A 14,984-nucleotide genomic window follows, 5' to 3' on the forward strand; every position below is an offset into this window, starting at 1 on the left:
CACTGTTCTGTACTGTTCTCTACTAATCACACTGTTCTGTACTGTTCTCTACTAATCACACTGTTCTGTACTGTTCTCTACTAATCATCACTGTTCTGTAATGTTCTCTACTAATCACACTGTTCTGTACTGTTCTCTACTAATCACACTGTTCTGTACTGTTCTCTACTAATCACACTGTTCTGTACTGTTCTCTACTAATCACACTGTTCTGTACTGTTCTCTACTAATCACACTGTTCTGTACTGTTCTCTACTAATCACACTGTTCTGTACTGTTCTCTACTAATCACACTGTTCTGTACTGTTCTCTACTAATCACACTGTTCTGTACTGTTCTCTACTAATCACACTGTTCTGTACTGTTCTCTACTAATCATCACTGTTCTGTAATGTTCTCTACTAATCACACTGTTCTGTACTGTTCTCTACTAATCACACTGTTCTGTACTGTTCTCTACTAATCATCACTGTTCTGTACTGTTCTCTACTAATCATCACTGTTCTGTACTGTTCTCTACTAATCACACTGTTCTGTACTGTTCTCTACTAATCACACTGTTCTGTACTGTTCTCTACTAATCACACTGTTCTGTACTGTTCTCTACTAATCACACTGTTCTGTACTGTTCTCTACTAATCACACTGTTCTGTACTGTTCTCTACTAATCATCACTGTTCTGTACTGTTCTCTACTAATCACACTGTTCTGTACTGTTCTCTACTAATCATCACTGTTCTGTACTGTTCTCTACTAATCACACTGTTCTGTACTGTTCTCTACTAATCACACTGTTCTGTACTGTTCTCTACTAATCACACTGTTCTGTACTGTTCTCTACTAATCACACTGTTCTGTACTGTTCTCTACTAATCACACTGTTCTGTACTGTTCTCTACTAATCACACTGTTCTGTACTGTTCTCTACTAATCATCACTGTTCTGTACTGTTCTCTACTAATCATCACTGTTCTGTACTGTTCTCTACTAATCACACTGTTCTGTACTGTTCTCTACTAATCACACTGTTCTGTACTGTTCTCTACTAATCACACTGTTCTGTACTGTTCTCTACTAATCACACTGTTCTGTACTGTTCTCTACTAATCATCACTGTTCTGTACTGTTCTCTACTAATCACACTGTTCTGTACTGTTCTCTACTAATCACACTGTTCTGTACTGTTCTCTACTAATCACACTGTTCTGTACTGTTCTCTACTAATCACACTGTTCTGTACTGTTCTCTACTAATCTTTACTGTTAATTAGTTAGATGTATCACAGTAATCTACCTTCCTCTGCTGTTCTTCACTACTCTCTACTCTGTTTGTCTTTACTGTTCTCTACTCTTCTGTATTCTTGTCTGCTGCTTTTTACTGTTCTCTGTTTTGTTTGTTTGTTTGTTTTACAGTTCTTTACTCTTCTGTTCTCTCCCTGTTTTACTCTTCTTTTCTGTTCTCTGCAGTTCTCCCACAGCAGAATGAGCTCTGTGTGCCACAGCTTGTTTGTTTCTCCTGTTCAGCCTCCGGTCCAAGTCTGACTAATCGGTTAGAAACTTGCGAATAGGAAGCGTGATACTTTTGAAGTTCCAGATATTGCTAATAAAAGTTAGAGCAGTGTATTGGGGTCAATATTATTCACCCGTACAATCTCAGTGCCTTGGAATGAGATCTGATTTAAATCATCTTTGCCATGCTGCCATCCAAACCTGGGATATAATGAGAAGAGAACCAGGGCCAGTGATCCTGAGGGACCCCAGCTGTCATGCGCCATATGGCCCAAATCACTCGTTCCGCCTTATACAGTATATTTACTCCGTGCTCATAGACGGCTGGTGGCTGGCTGGAACAAACATAAAGCCAGGAAAGCAACATGGCAGAATTGAGTAATTATCCGTCTGTGTGTCTCCATCCTTCATTTATCCTATTCATTCGGCCTGGAAAATATATATACACACACACACACACAAACACACACACACACACACACACACACACACACACACCATTTATTAACTCTAAATCCCCAAATCAAGTAATTCTGCTGTAATCCTTGAAACTGTATCTATGCTGTTTGTTAATTCCAAACCCCGGGTCTCTCCTCATAAACAAAACAGACTTGCTGAGTAATAAATAAACCTGGCTGTCCTGGACATCAACTTCTGTGGTGCAAATGTTCCTGGTGAGCATCTGCCTTCCATTTGGAGTTTTTATGGATTTCTTTTTCACTGAACCGTTTAAGAAGAATGAACTGCCAAACATCTGGGTCACTCTTAAAAGCGCTGCGAGGGATTAATGCTGTTTTGGAACATAGGATATCACCAAAAAAAAGCCACTGCGTATGTTTTTAACCTGTTTGTGCGCTAGAATATGGGGAATGAATTGACTTTGTTTACAGCCTGGCTTGATGAAAAAGGGGAAAATCTGCTTAGTTTAGTATTTTGTATGACAAAATAGATCAGAAAAGGACTTGGACTACTGATGTTCATTTTGTGAATAAAATCCCAAAGGACATAATGCACAAAAGTATAGAAAAACGACAAACAGATGACCTTGTTGACGAGTTTTTAATATGTTGTTTTCAATAGAAAGGACATGGAAAAGATGATTGTCGCTGTTATGTACAAGATATTGAACCGAATATAGATATGCATATCCAAATATATATTTAAGGACCAATAACATTTTTTTTTTTTTAAATCACACTATTTACGTCAGTATTGGATGTCCAAGGACATTTGAGGTCACTCAGTGTTCACTGGGATAATTTACCAATTAATTACCGAATTGCAAGAAAAACCACACTGTTTATTTACTTTTTTATTGTGATGTCTTGCTTTAAAAAAGAACATGTTTGGGATCCCTGTGAATGAACTCGAGAACTTGTAGAAACACACACATACCCAAATTGTAATTGGAAAATTACACAAACTTATTGTGCCCTCTGCTGGCAGAGAGAGAGAGAGAGAGAGAGAGAGAGAGAGAGAGAGAGAGAGAGAGAGAGAGCTCACTTGACCACATCCATTGCTGACTTAAATTGGACATTAGATTGGGGGGGGCAGAGAGACAGAGAAAGATAGAGAGACAGCGACAACGAGAGAGAAAAAGACAAAGCAGAGAGAGACAGAAAGATATAAAATGGATGGATAGATGGATGGATAGATAGGCTAGATAGAGAGAGAGAGAGAGAGAGAGTCCATGCATTGATCCACTCAGTTAATGATTCGATCAGAAATTATGTGAAGAAGGTTAACAGAGAAATCCTGCTTTGTGAAAAAGCTCATCTCGAAATGGTAGTAAATAAAAAAATGAAATAAATAAACAAACATGAACATTGTATAGAGATAAATTTACTACAGTTGAATGTTTGTTAGCTGTGTGATGCGTATCCAAATATAATCCATTTTCAAGATCATGTAGCATTGATGCAAATCTTAATGGCACATGGTTTAATATAAAGACATTGAGTTTGTTTAAATATCATATTCGGAGTCTGGGGGGAAATTTTAACCGGTTTCTTCATTTGCTGTTGTAAATGGTCAGTTGCTTTGAGTAGTTTCGGGGTGTTTTTGTTTGTTTTGTTGACTTTTTTTGGCCCAATCAGCCTACCCTTCATGTCTTTGGAAGAGGGGAGGAAACTGGAGTACGCTGAGGAAACCCAGGGCAGGGCAGTGGTGGGAATCGACCCCCCAACCCTGGCGGTGTGAGATGAACGTGCTAACCACTAAGCCACCATGTGCCCAATAATAATAATAATAATAATAATAATAATAATAATAATAATAATAATAATAAGAGGAGGAGGAGGAGGAAGAAGAAGAATATATTAGCTATTAATTTATATGGAGTGACCAATGTTCATGGTCACTTTATATATATATATATATTGGGGTAACTTTATTTTATTATTATTTTCCAAATGAATTATGAACCGCTTCCTCCATTTTGGATTAAAATGGTAGCACCTGCGAGCTGCCGGTCTGAGAAGTGTTGAGCTGTACCACTCCTGAACAGCAGGGGGCGGTGGATCTTTTTTCTCTCCAGAGATGTAAAAGCAGCCTAAATCTCTTTTAGTGTGGCACGACAACGCTACAGACTCGAAACGGTGCATCGTGCTCTTACATATCATAATACATGCGATATTTCCGGGACAGCGGTGCAGTTTGAACCTCAGCGTTATTCCAAGGCCACCCACCCCCCCTTTTTGTTTAGCTCGATGGTAGGTGCCGATGTCGCTATGGCAGCTCACGCGAGCGAACTGGAGCTGGCGAAGAAGAACTTAACGGACGCCATCGGGGACAATATAAAGCAGTGAGCGTTTCATATTATCAGATTTAATTCACAACAATAATAATAATAATAATAATAATAATAATAAGGTTTCTTAATGAGAGAGAGAGCATTAAGTCTGAGTGAGATGTGTGTTAAATCAGCTAGCTAGCTAGCTCAGTTGCATGTTTAGCAAATATAATTAGCCGGCTAATTCAAAATAAAACAAAAACAAATAACTTTTTCTTTTCCAAAATGAATATAAATGTATTACAGTATATTACATAAACGTCAAATGACACTGTGGAGATGCTTCTAGTTTCTGAATGTTCTTTGTATTAATCTCTAATGCACCATTTATATACAAGTAATTAATTGTTTGTTTGTTTGTTTGTTTATTAGTTACTGGGCGAATTTGAAGCTGTGGTTCAAACAGAAAATCAGTAAAGAGGAGTTTGATGTTGAGGCGCGCCGCCTTCTGGGACACGACAATGGTGAGATTTTATTCAATAAATAAACTCACTTCACCTACCATGACTAATCCTGTCCCTGTAAACACTTTTACTGCGCGATATATCGACCCAGAAATAATTGCGATAAATGATATTATTGTCATTTTAACACCACTTCATGTCAGTGATATAACAATAATATAAGCGTGTAATAATGCAAGTACCAGTGTCAGGTAAATTACTCTCAAATAAATAATCCAGTACAGATTACTAATTGCTGCTTTAATATTGTAATCTGATTACGTTACTCACTACAGTTTACACGGACCGCGGTAATCTAATCATTGACCTTATTCTGAATAAGACAGTATTCTGATTAAGGTGTTTACATGAGTCGCGTTTAGAATACTCCTTTCATGTTCCCGTGTTACATGTTATAGAAACATAGTTCGATTAACAGCACACGTCATTACGTCCTCACGTCACGCCGTCCGACGTTCCCTCCAGAATCTCACATATCGACATACAGTTGGTCTTCGTTATGGGACCGTATACAGTTTTGGGTGTTTTTATTTTTAATTTCATGAAAGCTTCAAGTGCGGTTAATTATTTATCGTGCTGTACATGCTAATAGACGACTGATTGAAGCCGTGGGCTGCGTCCCAAACCGCATACTTGCCTACTGTATAGTAGCCGAGATACATGTATTTCTCCTACTATATAGTAGGTAAGTACGCGGTTTGGGACGCAGCCGTGTTCTCTTGTTCGCCGTAAAACGGTTGAGCGCTGCCGTGTGTGTACGTGTCCTGTCGCACAATGCGGTGAAAACTCTCACACGACGTTAATAGTGTGATTAAAGTGTGTACATGTCTGTAATGCGACTAAAACAGGAATACTCCACACGTCTTAATTCCATGTGTGTTCACTTCGAGTATGACTTTAATCAGATTAAGGTCATCGATAATCTCTGTTTACATGCTAGGGTCTTAATCAGAGTATCGTCTTAATCGGGTTCATATCGGATTATCGTTGTCCGTGTAAACGTACTGAACGATTACTGCGTGTAAAAAGTCATCAGATGGCTAATTACTTTACTTTCACGTTACTATCAGACCCTACACAAATACACTACAAAGTGAAACTCTGAGTCGCTTCAGTGATTGTAGTGCACGCCAGTGTAGGAAAAAGTGGGATTTAGTGTTGTCACTGTTTGTAGGAGTACCAGACTGATTAAAATCTAAAACTTTTCTAACTAGGCTTGTATGGGTTTAGCTGCTACAGTGCCATGAAGAGTACATTATCTTTCCTTATGCTCTGCTCATATCATGTTCACGCCTTGTTGTCCTGCTCGGCGTCAGAGGACGCTACTGTTCCAGTTTCAACACTGGTTAAAAAACAGAATCGGCGTATATCCGTTTTCCCTCACACTGACTGTGAGTCAGTGTTAGGCAGAATCGAGAGACCGTCAGCCAATAAGACGCGAGTGTTTCCACGTGTGTATTTTCCTGCAAAAGCTGTCTGATCGGTCTCGCCTCTGTTCGCTGAAGATATGAAATCACAGTAACTAATCAAATGACATGCATTTAAAAGGTGCTCAGAAAAAGTCATTAGAATTCAGTAAAGCCTTACGTCCAACTCTGGCATGTACACTCTTTCGAAGCGCAGTGAACTTTTTTATCCTTACGAAACGAATATCCACACTTACCCGCTCTACCGCACCTCACTGAAGTTCACTCGTGCTTTCACACCATTTTGTGCCGAAGCGAGGTGTGATATTAGGATTGTATCGCGTGTATGTACGTGTCTGATGGATCTCACATGCATTTGAGTTCATCAACCTGCTAGTAAAGCGCTCCAGTTCCCCGCTGTCGGTTCACTGTCCGGATCAATCCCCGAGTTTACTGACTACGCCCGGGTTATTTCAAACACTACAACTACTCCTACTAGATTTTTCTTCTTCCCAGAACATTTCCTGTCATATTTTTTTCAGCAGCGCGTTTGAATTCAAATCAGTTCTAGTGCTCGCTACGCGTCTTACGTGACACGATTTGTTTTGCGTTCGAATGTGTGCTGGAGACTCCTCCCATAAACGTTACATGAAGGTCTCCTAACAGAAAACACTCACCACGTCAACGAGTATACAAGTTTCATTCAATTCATTTATTTATTTATTTATTTATTTGGCTTGCATTATGTCAAGCGTCCGCCATACAAGTCCATGTGAACGAGTTGTTGCTATAGAAACGACAACGTATTAGAACGAGCGTTTTAAAGGTGCATTAGGTAACATTAGTCTTCTGTAGGGGTTTTTTTTTTCCTTTTTCCCTTCCCCTCAGGATTCAGCACCCAGTAGTTCAGTAGTCAGGGCGCTGATCATGGAGGCGGCCATTTTGAGAGCTGTATCAATCGCAAAATCCCACGATGCACCGCAGAAACCAGGGAACGTCGACGCTCACTACGTTCCCTTACAGGAAATGACGTCGTGTTTTCTGACGACTCTTGGCTCGCGGGAAAAAAATGCTGGACGAGCTCTCAGCCGACGTCGTGTACAAATGTAAGCAGCTTGTTATCGTTGTCGTGGCTCCGACATGATTATTTACAGTACGTTAGCGATTTTGTAACTTTATTTGACGTTCTGTATACGGTTTGTTTGAGACTAACGACTTTTAAATGATTCATTATTATTTTTTTAAATCCTCTAGCGAGCCTACGATCCTGCTTGAAGTACCGCGACAGAAACGCGTGTGATTAAGATAACAAATTTATACGACGTGTATATATAATGTAGAAAGATCTCGGTCCTGCCTGTTGGTGATGAACACCAGCGGTGAGGTTTTACAACGCGAGTACATAGTCGTGTCGCCGGAAACAGAGTCATCGGCGTCCCAACGCGTAGTGAGACAGGGTCCTTACCAGCGCCACAACTCGTGTACGCCATACACCGATTCCTCACCTAGGGGGCTGACTGAGACGCACAAACAGTCTCTAACGCTTAGGTGGGTTTGACATTTGAACGATTTTCTTTACTCCTTGAGTCCCAGCACCCGTTCCATTCCCGCCCATGCTCATGAAGCTCCGCCTCCAGGATCTTAGTTGGCCCTTAGAGCACCGTGTCTATAAAATGACTGACGGGAGGCTCATCCAAACACAAACAAGTTTTCTCACTGACTTAATAAACTTCTGCTAAGTCCACGGCTTAATCTGATGGTTTAAAAAAAAAAAAGTTTAAATCATGTTATACATATCTTCTAGGTTATTTGTACAAGTACGGAATTAAAAAAATATAATAATTTGTGTACTGCACCTTTTAATATAAACCTGTGAGCTGCTGTTATGGAAAATGAATCCCCTTCTGACCAATCAGGGATTAGAATTCGACAGGATGAACTGTCTATATGATGGATAAAAAGAAACATAACTTATATGCCCTTGTGGTAGGTGAAGGTCATAGGATTTATTTATTTATTTATTATTGTGGCCATTTTGGACATGGTCTTGTTTTTCCCTTTCGCAGTTCACATCCACAATGACTTCCTGCTGGCCATTCTCACACGCTGCCAGATTATCGTATCCACACCAGGTATGATTCAAAACGCACTGCACATCAGCCTAAAGCGACTGTGAAGTAAATATTTCAATGGAGACTTTTCTTTTCCACGTAGCTTTGTGTTTTTCTGTTCGCGTAAGAGAAACTTAATCAAGTGTGTGTAGTTTTTCACTATTATTTTTTTCTCTCCAGCAGAGGGTCCCGGTTCGCTGCAGTGGTCCAGTGGTTCTGCCTCGAAGCCCACCAAGCCAAAAGGCAAAAAGAAGTTTTCCTCCGTGCGCCAGAAATTCGACGTAAGTCCTTTTGCCAAGATTTTATTATTTCATTTAATTAAAAAAAAAAATTTTGTATGTGGTGTCCACTGATCTTCTCAGCTTGTCTCTGTCCAGCATCGCTTCCAGCCCCAGAACCCGCTGAGTGGAGCTCAGACGTTCAGCCCTCGCGAGGCCGGAACGGAGGAGGAGGAGATGATGAAGCTCAGCGCTCACACGCTCTTACTGCCCACGCGGGGGCAGCTGGAGGCCCGCATGATGGTGACCGCCTTCGAGATGGGCCTTGACAACGTCACCGAGGACGCCGTGAGCACTGTCGTGTACGCTCTCGAGGTGTGTGTTTGTGTGTGTGTTTGATCATCAGTATGTTCTGGTTGGAACAATCCAGCCAGCTATGATATGTTTCTGTATGTGCTCAAAAATAAATGTACAGTAGTGTATCTTAAGCGTAATAAGTTTTATTATTATGTTTGTCTTAACTATCCATCCTGTTGTTCAGGTGCATTTAAAAGACCTCATCACCGCAGTGGTGTCTCGGAGACGAGCCTACCGTCTGAGAGAGGGACGTTTCCAGTACGCCTTCGGCAGTGACGTCGCACCGCAGCCGTACCTGAAGAACAGCCTGGCTGCGTACCACACCGTCACCGAATAGTGAGTCACTTCACCGTCTTTAGCTTCTAGTGTCCTGAGACGGTCAGATTTTTCACATACTGCCGATTAAACGGCACTGATAACTGTTTGCCGGAACTATCGGTTATCAGCAAAAATCCACACCAATAGTTGTTGTTCCCTGGAGTGTCTTTATGCGGTACGAGAGCGGCCTCTAGAGGCGAAATCAAACTATCGCTGACTAATTTTCTTGTTATTTGAAGTGTTTTTTTTTTTTTTTTTTTTTAAATTCATTTTGGATGTCTATATTTTTAATTATTTGTGTAGTGTTACTGTTTGGTTCAGTTTGGATCTTTTCTTTACCTTAATATTTATTAATGGTTAACATACACTACCGGTCAAGTTTAGAGACACTCATTCTTTATTTTTATTTTCCACATTTTAAAATAAAAATCAAGTCATCTTTATTATTTAGTATTTTAGCATCTTGAAAGTAGACGCCCTTTTCACCGAGAATTTCCAGAAATGTATTCTTGGCATTTTCTCGACCGATTTCTTGAGGAATTTCACCGAGATGCTTTTTTTTTTTTTTTTTTGACGCTTATCGGCTGCTTTTCGGAATATTTCACTCCGAGTCGCCCGTTTAAAAATATATTTGTTTGTAAATAAAATGTTAGTTTTCTGTCGGAAGAAACGAATACGTCGGCACGATTATATCTTTGTCTACGACACCAATTTCACACATTTGATCACACACCTTCAGATCAAAAGCTTTTTAAGATCATGAGCAACGTTTCAGTCGAGTGTCCACAAACTTTTGACTGGTAGGGTACATTAATATTTATATATTTATTTTATTTTGAGCGTTGTGTTTTTGTTCAGAATCAATGTTAAACACTATCGCTCAGTTAATCCGTCATCGGCAGGTGGGTACCGCCCGACAGAGTTCTCGCGATCGGTAAAATCCACTGTCGCTCGAGCTCTAATTCACATCCGTAAATATATTATGTATTATACAGTGCTTTTAGGTGTCCACGTACTTTTGGCCATATAGTCTGGATCTCCTCATTATCAGATACAAAGCAGTGCAATTTTTTTTTATTTACTTCATTATTGTTGTCATGGTTACAGTATGTGCATCCCTTTATTTTCACATAGTTTTTATACATAGGATTTCATTTCAAATCCATTGTGGTGGTGTACAGAGGCCAAGGTACAAAAATCGTCACTGTCCAAATACTTATGAACCTGCGTGTATAGTGTGTGTGTGTAAAGTTCCAGGACAGCGATTATTTTCTACACCATGTAGTGAGCATGTATATTAAACTGTCAGTGACCTCCACTAATATATTTAACAAAGATATTTGTTAAATATCTTATCTAAACCCGTGTTGTTTGATCTCCATGAGAGCAGAGTATTTTTGTGAATTGTTTTAAATAAAAGATCCAAAGGTTAAACCATAAAGACAACTTTTCATAGTGTTCTTTGGCCATATTTAGCAAAGGGTGCCAATATTAGTGGAGGGAACTGTACGTTTACTTGGTTGTGCAGCGAGTTGATAGTCGTGTGCCTGTTTACTCGCAGCCCCCCTCCCAGTGCCTCGCTGCCGGGTGCTCCGCCCCCTCAGGTGTCTCCAGACGATGCAGAACAGCAAGCTGCTTTCCTATTGGCCTGCTCTGGTTCCAGTGCCCCCGCCCCCCTGCCTCCCATCAGCATGTACGATCTACTGGAGGCTCTACAGGTGATGTCTGAATCTCTCCGTTTACTCAGGGAGGAATATTTCAGTGAAAACACAAATCACGGTTAAAGTCTCGTGTGATATTTTGTGGTGTATTGCCCTACACCCCGTAATGCCCTAGGCTATATTCACATAATATTTTCACAGAGTAGAGCAATTAGTTTTTAAAGAATGAAAACGTGCTTGTGATGTTTTAGTTCAGGACAGCAGAATGTTTTTTTTTTTGTTTTTTTTTTGGCGAGAGACAGAAAGAGAGAGATCCGATCCGATCTGATCTGAGAGAGGAAAGAGAGAGAGAGTAGCTGGAGAGGGAACGACCGTTCATCACCGCTGTAACATAAGTAAGAACAGGGAGTAACCCGTCTCTCAGATGTTCCACAACATTAAATCTATAAACTGTTTAAACATGCATGATGATTCATGTGTTAATCAATTAAACATTGGAACCGCTGGCAAATCGGTTGTGGTATGAGTGGAATAACACACTCCTGACCTATGAAGATATAGCATTTTATATATATATATATATATATATATATAGAGAGAGAGAGAGAGAGAGAGAGAGAGAGAGAGAGAGAGAGCAGGGTAGTGGCCCGTGTTGTACGGCATCACACCACCCCGACGTGCGTTCTTTTCATATTCCAGCACGTTCTGTCGTGTGTTGGTAATCATAATAATAATGAACTTTGTTTTTTATATAGCACCTTTAAAGCAGCTTCTCAAGACACTTTACACAATAAAAAATACACAGATAAAAACACAAAACAGACTTGAATACAAAATGGTTCAAACCATTAAGAAAAAGCTAACCTAAAGAAAAAAGAGAGAGAGTTTTTAGGTTAGAATTAAAAATGCTTAAATTCTGTGCATCTCTAATAGATATATACACTAAAGTGTTTATATCTTACTTCTCATATCTCACGTCCTTAACTTGCGCGGTGTAAACAGGTCTGTGGGTGGGGGTGGGGGTGGGGGAGATTAAACTGTAAATGCGTGTCAGTTTGTTTTACTTAACCTTAATCTTAGCCGCCTACCTGACAAGCGACTGCACTAGTGTGTCCTAATGTTTAGGTACTATGTATTAGGTAGGACATTATCGCTGTGGTTGCTGGGACTACGGTTGCTGCGATGGCCTCGGGACTGCAAGTACCACAGTTTTACACTCGGGTGTTCTTTAGTGAACAGTGGATCAGTTCAACAAACAGACTTCATATAAAACCATAATGAGCTTTCTTTTACTTTCACACTATCCGTTGTTCCGCAGATGAGGACGGGTTCCCTTCTGAATCTGGTTCCTCTCAAGGTTTCTTCCTCATATCGTCTTGGGGAGTTTTTCCTCACCACCGTCACCACCGGCTCGCTCAATAGAGATAAATTCACACGCTTAAAATCTCCATCCTGTGTTTATATGTTTCTGTAAAGCTGCTTTGAGACAACGTCCGCTGTTAAACGCGCTACACGAATCAAATCGAATTGAATTTCATATCAGGAGTTTCAGCTTATGATGACTAAGAAACACTCTGTCTCCTCTCTCTAGAACGTCTAAACAGACTAAGTGCGCAGGTTGGGTTCATTTACTTAACGCTGACCTTTTGCAAATTTTAGGTAAATTCCACTGAGAGCTCTGTTGGAGAAGAGACAAAACATTATGCAGTGTAAGATGTCGTGGAAACTGATGTGTGTGTGTGTGTGTGTGTTGTGGTCAGGTGCACCGCAGCGCGATGCCGTCTCACACCGTCTACGCTCTGAACATGGAGCGCATCCTCGCCCGGCTCTGGCACCCGAGTCACGAGGAGCTGGAGCAGGACAACATCCACAGGCAGCGGCTGGCCGCCAAGGAGGGCCTGTCACTCTGCTGAGACACGAGGGGGCACACCTGGACCGTGTATGATCGTCATTATGGACAGTGTGGACTTCCGGATCCTTTTGTTAGAATAATACAGTTTATTTAAATGGTTTGTAGGTATATCAGTCTGAATCGGTCCGTCTGGGTTTGCACGTAACGGCATAATTACGTACATGGACACTGATTCATTTTATTATTATTATTATTATAACGAGTTAGATCTCACAGTAAGCCTTCCGTGCTCAGAATTGTTACTCATGGTCCAGTTATGGTTTTACATAGCTAGCGTCCATGCTAACGTTCTGGACAGTTTATAATATCTGTATCACTTTTGTAAATATGTTTATGAAGTAACGTTCCTACACACATACCTTTTTTTTTTTTCCACTGTAAAGGTTTGTAAATACAGGAAATAAAGCCCGTCTGGTGCTCATTCCTTCTTCCTGATTTAATCCCGCCCACCTGGGAAGGTGAAGGCTAAGACAAGACACACTTCCTCTGAGAGAGCTCATGCTGCGTCACGTGGCGGTGTAACACGCTCGGAGGAAAGCGTTATCCGAGCGTCTGCTTACACGCTGTACGTGACCTCGCAGACGCGCCACTCGGGAACGTTTAATCTTCTTATTGTCTGCGCAGGAAGAATACCACTCCTGGTAAAAACCATGGAATCACCAAACTTGGAGGATTTTTTTTTTTACTTGGTAGCAAATAAACAAATCACAGATCTGAGATCTGACACACAGGCGTTTTTGTGTAATAGCTGAGCATTCGGGCTTGGTGAAACATACCTCAAAACCTCAAAAGTTCAACGAAATGATTTTAATGAATGGCATATTTTCTTCCGGATCAAGTAGAGGGGAAAAATTATGGAGTCATCAACAAAGAGAAAAAAAACAACACAATTAGTACTTTGTTGCTCCTTCTCTGGCTTTTTTTTTCTTCTTCTTCTCTTCGAGGCACGGAGTTCACTAATGAAAAACAATCTTCTCCATCAGGCCGGTTCCAGCGTTCTCGAGTAGCGGTTGATGGATCAGCTTTGCACGACCGAGCCAATTTTTTTAAGCTCCCACCATAAATTTGACTCGGATTGAGATCCGGACTGTTTGCTCGCCGTGTCACCGAGTTGATCTGCCTTTCCTGAAGAACAGCTTGAACACTCTTTACTCTGCAGCGAAGACGCGTGATCATCCTGAACGATTCTTCTGACCACGTCAACAACAAAACCTTTCTTTTTTCCTATCATGAGAAAAGTGTCCCAAATTTCCCCGGACGCATGTACACTTGAGGTCTCTCCTGGTCCTTCGGGCCAGGTCCTTGTGGGGCGGCTGTGGTTCCGGTGGTAGAGCGGGGTGTCCACTAAATGTTTCATTAGAACGGAACCAGCAATCATTCCCGCGCCATCTCCGCGGCCGACGCAGATTCATCACCGAGTATCACTTTCATCCCGTCATCCACGCTCCACGCTCGCTTCTCTTTAGCCCACTGGGACCTTGTTTTCTTCTCTTTAGGCAGCACTGCCTCGTGCTGGTTTTCCTCTGGCTTTTCCATCCTACACGTAAATCCCATTTCATCCGGCCCATTTCTTACAGTTCTGTCACGAACACCGGGTCCTGTTTTGTCGTGTGTTTTCTATTTTCAAGGCGTATCGCTTCGAGTTTTCCTTCCCGACGCTTCTCCCTCGGGTCGACCCGTACGTTTTCATTTTTACAACCCTTCTCATTTCGTTAATTTTAGACACGGCTGACTGGGAACAACCGACCATCATCTCCTCGGAGTTTTATAATCCTCTCCCATCGTCCGAATCGACGCCGCTCTTGTCGAGGCCGTGTTTCCTTGGTGAAGGTCTGTGAGCACGCTCTACTAACTGCAGACTAATGAGCATTTTTCGATTCGTGCTGGTTTGTTTTAGAAATGCAAATTACAAGGTGATCATTATCCATATTATTATTATTATTATTTTTTTATTCCTCTACTTGATTTGTACCTTTTTTTTATTTTTAAATGCCGTTAATTAAAATAATTGAATTTGTTTGAGGTATGTTTCATGAAGCCAGAATGTTCAGCTATTAAACAAAAAATAGTTCCGTGTCATCGTCTGTGATTCGTTTATCTGCTACGGAGTAAAACGGCCCGGTGAAGTGCGGCGATTCCGTCGTTTTTGCCGTGGGCCTGTAATGTCGTTTGTTTGCACTTGATTTCTTTATTCTGCTGATTCGAGGCGGTCCGAATTTCTTTATGACGTCCAAGTCA

General features: G+C 41.0%; 1 protein-coding gene across 5 annotated transcripts; it reads left to right on the forward strand.

The window, feature by feature from the left end:
• The first annotated feature begins 4,064 nt into the window (after positions 1-4,064).
• On the forward strand, positions 4,065-13,167 carry tada1 (transcriptional adaptor 1). 5 transcript variants are annotated; one of them, XR_008386355.1, is made up of 9 exons: positions 4,065-4,311; positions 4,672-4,763; positions 8,236-8,301; positions 8,461-8,561; positions 8,658-8,873; positions 9,040-9,191; positions 10,735-10,891; positions 11,133-11,229; positions 12,595-12,732. XR_008386355.1 is itself a non-coding variant. In XM_053629773.1 (9 exons), the coding sequence occupies exons 3-9, from the start codon at positions 7,239-7,241 to the stop codon at positions 12,745-12,747; spliced, it is 882 nt and encodes a 293-aa protein (XP_053485748.1). In that variant the 5' UTR covers positions 4,065-4,311; positions 4,672-4,763; positions 7,058-7,238; the 3' UTR covers positions 12,748-13,167. The 5 variants fall into 5 exon arrangements, 4 of the variants coding, with proteins under 4 accessions (XP_053485748.1, XP_053485747.1, XP_053485745.1 ...); XM_053629773.1 differs by lacking the exon at positions 11,133-11,229 and adding an exon at positions 7,058-7,275 and having other exon boundaries at positions 12,595-13,167; XM_053629772.1 differs by having other exon boundaries at positions 11,137-11,229.
• Positions 13,168-14,984: the final 1,817 nt, after the last annotated feature.

This window comes from Ictalurus furcatus, chromosome 7, assembly GCF_023375685.1.
Source record: "Ictalurus furcatus strain D&B chromosome 7, Billie_1.0, whole genome shotgun sequence".
In the NCBI taxonomy this organism is placed as follows: domain Eukaryota; kingdom Metazoa; phylum Chordata; class Actinopteri; order Siluriformes; family Ictaluridae; genus Ictalurus; species Ictalurus furcatus.

What these genes read in the sequence shown, in the direction of transcription:
- tada1 (XM_053629770.1), top strand. Translation starts at nt 4,217, where the DNA reads ATGGTAGGTGCCGATGTCGCTATGGCAGCTCACGCGAGCGAACTGGAG. An exon ending in ATCGGGGACAATATAAAGCA is followed by an intron (nt 4,312 to 4,671) that starts GTGAGCGTTTCA and finishes TTTGTTTATTAG; the next exon opens with TTACTGGGCGAATTTGAAGC. An exon ending in CTGTCGTGTACGCTCTCGAG is followed by an intron (nt 8,874 to 9,039) that starts GTGTGTGTTTGT and finishes CCTGTTGTTCAG; the next exon opens with GTGCATTTAAAAGACCTCAT.